Source organism: Netta rufina (genome assembly GCF_964035555.1).
Source record: "Netta rufina genome assembly, chromosome: 8".
Taxonomy (NCBI): domain Eukaryota; kingdom Metazoa; phylum Chordata; class Aves; order Anseriformes; family Anatidae; genus Netta; species Netta rufina.
Window position 1 is genome coordinate 1,946,327 of NC_140131.1, and position 8,537 is coordinate 1,954,863.

General features: G+C 44.4%; 1 protein-coding gene across 1 annotated transcript in view; it reads right to left on the reverse strand.

Moving 5' to 3' along the window:
* The window catches only part of LEPR (leptin receptor), a gene marked incomplete at both ends in the record, with an annotated part of 28,379 nt that extends 27,230 nt beyond the window's left edge, over positions 1 to 1,149 (reverse strand). The window contains one exon of the mRNA XM_084291140.1: positions 1,110 to 1,149. Coding sequence (XP_084147266.1) covers positions 1,110 to 1,149 — 40 coding nt within the window. The remainder of the gene's footprint in view (positions 1 to 1,109) is intronic.
* Positions 1,150 to 8,537: the final 7,388 nt, after the last annotated feature.

Genomic DNA, 8,537 nt, shown 5'->3' on the forward strand with positions numbered 1-8,537 from the left:
CACAGCATGCATTAAGAACACTTCCCTGCTCCAGACGGAACTGTTTCTCTGTGCCATGGACACATGGGAGGCCAACACACACAGATCTGCCTCTCAAGTGGCTCTGTATTTAAGTGCCTGGGTTAAGAGAGCTACAAAGATGCTAACCACGGGTATTTGCTTATTTGGACACAGAGATGGCCAGTCAATAGATGCACTGATTTTCTGTCATTGCAGGCCACACAACAGCTCTGAAGCTTAATGAAAACTCCCTGAAGCATTCAGGTTTTCTAATGAAAAGGTGCACAACATCTTTAGATTACATAAGGTATTTGAAAGAAGAATTTGTCATCAACACAATACTTGACACTGCATGTGCACTGCCTAATGATTTCTTCATCTTTCATGAAGACAAAAGAAGCAGATTTTGAAACTAACTTCATTGGATCGTGGTATCTGCTTTCTCCATGAAGATTATCATCAAATCTTTAAGTAGTTTTTTTTTTTCCAATCAAAACAATGAAAGGCAAAATACCATCTGTCCCTAAAAAAGAGCATACACCAGCATTGTTGTGGACATTTCCCAATTAGAACAACAGCTTATTACATTCATCAACATTTACAGTGAGTTAAGCACTCTTTAACAGCATTGTGCACATGAAAGAAAATGTCAGCTACCAAAAAAAAACGAAGCTCAAACTCAAAGCGACACCTTGGCTACACCGAACTGAGCAGAAACTTTGTGGTTCCAGTGAAACCTGGGTTTTCCCAACTGCTTTTGGACTTGTTAGGGTAACAGAACAAATTGCCTGTGAGTTTCTCATCTTCCCAAATTCTGATTGAGGCATTTATCTGAATACATTTTGACCCACCAGATATATTCTATTGATATATCCTGATCTTGCAGATCAACTGAGCTGCTTTTTGGGATAATGTACAAAACACAGCCCCGAGAGCATCAACATTTCAGCTCTGCACAATGATAGATCAGGACCTTTGCATATACTAGCTGCATATTACAAGATCCAAATGCAGTAATGTGACTTGAAACACCACTGCGAACAGAAATGGTGAGTACCTTTCATGCTAAACCATTTCCAACAAACTTATTTTTAACACTGGTAACTTACCCAACAGCACAGCCGTGGTCAGAATGATTTGCCAGTACATCTTGTTTTGAAGAGCTGACCTGAAAAACATATAGAAAATTACCTGAGAATGATAATTATCATCAGGGTTTCATTACGGTGCACTTCTTTTACTTTGGTCTCCACACCTTTGTAACAGAAAGCAACAACAAAATCAGAATGTCATTTGGGAATAAAACCCGTTAACACTGCTCAGCATATCAATTAAATATCAATGCAGCTTTTTTTTTTTTTTACATCATTTGAACTACATAGTGCCTTATTCCTCCAGGCTGACTGCCCAAAAGATACTCAAGTATCTCTTCCCCCAAGAAAAGAAAAAAAAAGTACAGCATACACAAAAGCATCCAAACATCAGTTTGGTGAAGACTTCACCAAACTTTACACTAATATTTAAATACTTTTCTTTCATTTGAGGTACTTCGTTCTTCTTGATTTTCATATTTTAGCCACACAAATTCTGTTGAAGCCCAAATATAAGCATTTTATACTTAAAAAAAAAAAAAAAAAAAAAAAAAAAAACACAGTTTGACGGGGTATATCAGAGCAAAACACACAGACTTTGGTTGCCTTTGTAGTTAACTAGAACTGGACAATCAGTAAAATGAGTCCGACGGAGAATGTTGTGGCGAGAACTAAGATTCAGGGAGCCCCTCCAAAGGCGTGCTCATTCCTTACATAATTTTGAGAACAATTTCCTCGAGACCATCGATGCTGCCAAGAGAGCTGGTGCCAACGTATGTAATCCCCTGGCTTTTTGGTTTGGGGCAGCATGCACTGCATCACGCGGCGCTGCACGAGGATACCTGGTCTCGGGAGCTGTGTGGAAGCAAATTGCCTTGGTGGTGGAGGAGCAGGAGAAGAAGCAGGGCACTCCCTGCTCGTCCTGCACAGAAGGTGAGAAATCCTCGCTGTCTCACCCCGGACAAAGTGCCAGAAAGCCACCACAGGGCAGAGGGGCACCTGCACACGGGAACTGGTGGCTGCTAATAAAGCCAAGGGGTTTGGCTGAGGAAAGGAAAGCTGCTCTGTGCCCAGACTCCACCCAGAACTATCTCACCTCTCCCTTAAATCCTTGCCAGAGACTACCAGGATCACACAGGGACCCTGACACTGCTTTAAGCCTTGCCCATGGCTTAAAGAAAAGGCAATTTGATGGGCATAGCTGTCTACCTGCAGCAGCAGAGCTCTGAGCGGGGCAGCCACAGTATTTCTGTAGTGTTGTCTCCCTGCGAGCTCTCTTACACGAAAAGCCCTTGGAAATTCAGCAGGGCTGGAGCCAAGCCGTTCCTTCAGCACAGACTGTCCTCTTTCTGGGCTGAAAAATGAGTCAGTCCCATCCACTTTTCTCCCCATTCACCCAGGTTATAATCAGACTACATTTTAAGCTACATTTTGATCAATTAAAGAGGAAAGCTCAAGATTTCAAAGGCAGTGCTCCACAACCCCTACTTTGGAGGAAAATTTGCCTCTCAGCAGAGCTGTTACCAGGCCAGCCTTCCCTGTACATCTGCCATTAGCCAATTTCCTAATAAGTGAGCCATGAAGGCCAGCGGAATTAGACTAGCTACAGCCTCCTATTAAGCCTGCCATTTCACGAAGATACAGGCTGGGATTATTTCCAAAAGCCTATGATGAAAGTTACCTAGTTTTTTGAAAGTTTCTGACCGGAGGGAAAAAAAAAAAAAAAAAAAGCTTTTAAAACAATTTACTTGGCATAAACATATGCCATTCCCATTATTAAATCTATGGTTTAATGAAAGCCAGTCCATTTTCCCCTTTTATAGGCGCGACAAGAATTTGCAGTTCGTAGCTCAACCACTTCTCAGTAGGAACTGGCAGAGACCACTTCCATATGCTGTGCAAGGAAATCAGACATCCACACCAAAGGCTTATAGAGTTATTGGTATGTCATGGACATTATTGAAAATGTCTTTAGAGCTCTTACTGATCACAAGTAAAATATTTCCACCAACCAAAGCTCTAAATGGTCCATAAAGTCACAGCCCATCATTGGGTCTCCTGTTGTGAGATCCCATACCAAATGAAGCTAAAGCTGCCACCCAGGTACCTTGGCCTTTCTGTTCCTAGATATTTAAAGAAAAGAACCTCAATTCCAGCAGCCATTCGTACTCCACTGTACTATTTCAAAGCAGGACGTGCAGCATCAGTGAAACACTATCTCTCACTTGTCCCCAGATGCAGGAAGGCAATACCTCCCACAGACTGAAGGGAAAGCAACCACAGATGCCCAGGACCACGGACACTTCAAAGAAGAAAGCTGTAGTTACGCAGTCTCCTGAAGATAACAGCATCTTCACTTCCTGCTGCCATATAAACATCCAGATAGAGCAATCAAAGAGACTCTGATATCAGCACCAATTTAACCATAATTAACAATATTTGGGCCAGAAGGCAAAAACGTAGCTCAGACCACTTCAAGATGATTTATTTTTCTCCTTGTATTGCATCGATGTAAGCAGATACCACAAAGTTGTTGCTTTTAACCTCTGGTCCCAAAAATACTCTCAAACAAAAAAAACAGTGCTGAGCAGCATCAAGAAAGCAACACAAACTACAAGTCATCAGCACGAGCATCCCTCCTGAATGCTTTGCACAGAGGCTGGGTAAAAAAGAGCTACCTGCAGGTAATGCCCAGGATACGACCAATGTCCTACTGGACTGGGCAGGAGTACCAAACACCTTTTGCAGTGAGAATATTGAATTTACCATAAATCCAAACTGCACTGAAAGAAAGATCCAAGTTTTACAAGAATCGCTAAAGGAACTGGAAGTTTAACAAAGGAACATTATGAAACCTTGTAACTACTGCTCTGTCCTGCAAAGAGTTAACACAACGAGGACAAATGGTTTTGTGCATATTGGGGGAAGTCTCCACACAAATGGGAAGAATTGGGGCCTGCTTTAACACATTGGCCTTAAGATACTGCATCCTGGAACCACCAACTTTGGTGCCGCGCAGAAGGTGACATTTTCCACTTTCTTACTCTCCCTCTCCATGCTCACTGATGTAGAAAAAACTTTAGTTAAGGAGAGTTCAATGGGATTTTTATCAAGGCAGGAAAGCAAAACAGCAAATACGATAAGCAAGGAGTATGATAATGAAAATGAGGTCATCTGCTACAGGTTGGCTGAGAAGTCACACACTTCACTGGCACACTAGCATGGGAAACATCTTCAGCACAGCCTGAAACACGGCTGGTAATCCACAAACACCTGCTCAATGGGCTCAGAAAAACATACTGAGCGTTTGGCCTTGCCCTCTGAAACTGCCCTTTTCCTCATTTTTCCCCCCAACAGCTTCTTGTCTTGACAGCTTACACTTCTGCGTGTCTGCCTCCTGCACCACACACACACACAAAACCAAACCACAAAGTTAATGTGGGAAGAGGACTGCCGTACGAGGCAGGTGTGAGCATCAGCCCAGCCTGGCCGTGAGCGAGCAGCGTGCCCTGACAGCTCTGATCTCACCCTGAAGCTCTCACCCAGCCTCACAGGAGCAGCGGGACGAGACGAGCAAACGCAGCGGGATCAGAGCCTCACGTAGCAGCGGTTTGTCAGCGAGCAGTCTCAAACCTACAGAGAGTTGCAGAAACTCAGCTGCCAGGATCGCATATTTTCCCTCCAACAATGTACCCACACACATATACAGAGTCTGAAGGTTTTTTTTTTTCCTTTTTCTTACTCCCATCCTCCCAAAAAAAACAACAACAGCTGCTAGTTAATGGGAAACAGGAACATAATACCACGAGCATACAAACTGTCCCCGACTTTTGCAGGCTCTCTGCTACAGCTGTTTTTAACTATTCAGAAGCTCTCGATTATGCATACAAATATTTGAGCAGTAATGCCTCCATACAGCACCTCCTGGCCTGCTCTTTATGGGGTTTTCCATTCCTGTGGGGTTCTGACAACACACCGTGATTTGGGGTCAGCCCTAAATGGGCATGAATTTGTTGTCATTTAGCATATGCAAGCAGCATAAATAAGGAGTTCAGAGCAAATGAAAAGTACAATAGCAATGAAAATTATCTGAAGTTTTTGCTTTCAGATCCCAGCAGAGCTTTAACCAGGGCAGCAGGAGATGCCCACCTCCCCCCAGCAGACCCGCAGCAGCACCACCCTCGTCTCCAGAGGCAGCAAAAGAAATCCCTGCTGAGGTAAAAGGCTCCGGCTCTGCGAAACCCAACAGCACCACGTCCCAAAAACGCCCCAAACCCACCCCAAACACCCCCCGGAGCGGGTTCTCCCCTCGACGGGCTGCGGCTGCCCCCAGTTCGCGACACCAGAGCCCCTCCAGCACCCACCGCAGGCAGGATCCAGAGGCAGAGCCCCCAAAACACCTCAGCAGAGCCCCCAAAAAACCTCAGCAGAGACCCCAAAACACCCTGACAGAGCAGGGGGCTGCGGCTCGGCGCCCACCGCGGGCGGTTGCGGTCAGAGCCAGCGGCTGCCCCCGTGCGCTAATTACCCGTGCGGTAATTAACGGCGGGGTCCCCACACGCAGCCCGTCACCATACTCGCGATTTCAGCGCGGTTTCTCTCTCTTCAGGCGCTCAGCCTCAGGAGGGAAAGAAGAAAAGGAGCAGAAAGGTCCGGCCGTGGGCACCGCGCCGCCCGCTCCCGTCACGAACCGCCCCGCGGCTGCCCCAAGCGCCCCGCTCCCGGACCTGCTCCGCTTCGCTCCCGGTCCCCTCACGGCCCCATACGGTCCTTCACGGTCCCATACGGTCCCTCACAGCCCCATACTGCCCCTCACAGCCCCGCTCGGGGCGCAGGAGCCGCCCCGCCTCGCCCGCCCCACCTGCCCCCGGCTCCCCCCTCACAGCCCGCCCCGGCCCCGCCGCCTCGCCTCAGGGACAAGATGTCGGAGGGGCCCCGTCAGCGCGGGGCGGAGCGGGACGGGGGCTCCCCCGGGTACTTCAGCTGAATTTTCCTCCCATGGCAGGGGGCCCCGGGGGAAGTTTGAGCCCCACACAGCCCCCGGGACGACGGGGGGCTTCACCCCACGGAGGCAGCGCCCCCCGCTCCCGGGTGAGGGCAGCGCGGGCAGGGGGGAGGCTGACAAACTCCTGTCACAACGGCTCCCCGCGGCGTGGGTACTGAGGAAAGTTAAGGGCAGTTCTTACTTTTTTCCTTCTTTTTACGTGAACAGGGAACCTTCGAGGGACGACCAGTGCTGCCTGGAGCCACGGAGACGTTTGCTGGGAGCTTAATGAGCGCTCAGCCGCAGCAGAGGCTGTGCTCGGGGGCAGGCTGCTAATGCAGGAGGTGGCAGCGACCACAGGCACAGGCAGTGCTTTTCTGACCAGTAAGATATTTAATGTGCTTCCCGAGGTTCTCGGAATTGTCACAAAATGATAGGCATAAAGGTTGTGAAGTACTGATCCTAACACAAACATCCTTGTCAGAAGGACAAAGATTTAGTGCCCTAAACAATCTGACGGACACGCTGCTTCTAACTGGCATATAACTTCTAACTTCTGCTTCTAACTGCAAGCAGTGTGGTCCAGCTCAGTTTTCTCTATTTATTCAATTACATACCTGAAAGTGAGTGAAGGTACCAGAAGTTAGTCCTGAAAACCCCGTTCTTTAAAGTTGTGAAAATGTTAGTGTTATTAGCTTGTCAGAGACTTCCAAGGTGTATGTGAACATTCGACACAATTTGTTACATTTAACTATTTGAACCCAAAAGTGTGAATACCACAGTGTTCGCCGCATGCATTCATGTAAGAATATGATTTTGATCAAGAAATGTGATTTTAAAACTTAAAATAGTACAGATACAGGAAACATACAGGAAACTTTAAGTAACACCACATAGTAACACCATTTAGTAACACCACATAGATTAATCTTTTAAAGGAACAGTTATTTATAAAGTGTCTTTTATTAAAAGCAACAACAAAAACTTATTTACCTGAGACAGCATGTAATGTTGGGCAAAATAATAAAAGTTTTGCCATCGACTTCAGTGCAGTGATGATTTCACCTGCAGTATTACGGATCATTTGAATTAGTATTTGGATTGATTTTTAAATGGTAATTTGTTCTAAGATTATTTAAGAACAAAAATCAGAGCTTTATTTTCAAAGTATCCTTACCGTTCCTGTGTCCTCAGTTTTTCTAAGCATATTAAAAAGGAAAGTAGCTTAATCTGTCATCTTTAAGCTGTATTGGTTATATACAAAAATTGTACATACAGTTCATGAATGTACATGAGATATGCATGTACATAAAATATACATGCATAGTTATAAAGTAATGTCTTTGGTACATATAGATCCAGATAGACATAGACATACAGACTGGCAACCCAGTCATATGCACCATTTAAAAAAAAAAAAAAAAAAAAGCAGTAATCTGTACAGAAAGTCAGAAAACATGGCGTATTTACATACAGGATGATATGTAGAGAAGCCTGTTCCTCTTTTCATGTAACAAGCAATCATTTCTGACCAATTTACCAATCCAATCCCTCATATTTGCAGATAGAAAACTTGGATCATTAGTTTTGCATGCACTGCAATGAAACCTTCAGAAGAAGATGGTCATCGATACTTTTATTCTTCCAGGTTCCAGCTTACCCTACATGCAGCCCTGTTCACTGAAACTCCTTGTGGGCATACACCACAGTTTAGCATGACTAAGATTCACTGTCTACAGAGGACTTGCTGGTCCAAAGCAATTTGTTCTGAAATGTAATCTGGATTTACTCATTAGAATAAAAACTCCTGCAGAATTTATTTTCTGTTTAGAATTTGGCTATTAATCAATGGAGTTTGGTTTCCTTAAACACCTACATTTCCAACTGGAACTGATTTCTGCATCACAAAATTGTCAAAGAAAATGTGGTTTAAAAAAAAAAAAAAAAAAAAAAAGCAGTAGGCTTTAACACAGTTATGAACCAGTTGGAAGATAGATAATTATTTCTCATTATTTTTTTTAATTGCATTTCTGTGAACCACCTGGACACAGAGAGACTACTTTAATTTCTTCTTTACTATACTGCTCTTCTGCAACTTACAAATCCTGAGTCATAGTGAAGAAATTGACAGTGAAAATTAATAACTAAAATTAAATTTAAATCCTGACCTTGAATTGCTAGAATGAGCTTTCCAGCTATTAAATTGATAAAGACCAGGTCTGAAGTTGGAAAAATGAAAAACATCCCAGGTTATGCAAAATGGTTTGAAAATGAACAACGAGCACACTGTAGCAATCTGTACTTCTCCAAAAAGCTACACCGTTCGTAGCTTAGAAGCTACCTTTAATTAGAAGTCAGAAGTCCAGTAACTAAGTGAGATAAAAGATTTTTTTATGTCACCTTTTTGTACGTATGTTCTTTCTTCTAATGCATAGCTATGGGCCCAGTTATGCACGTAAATT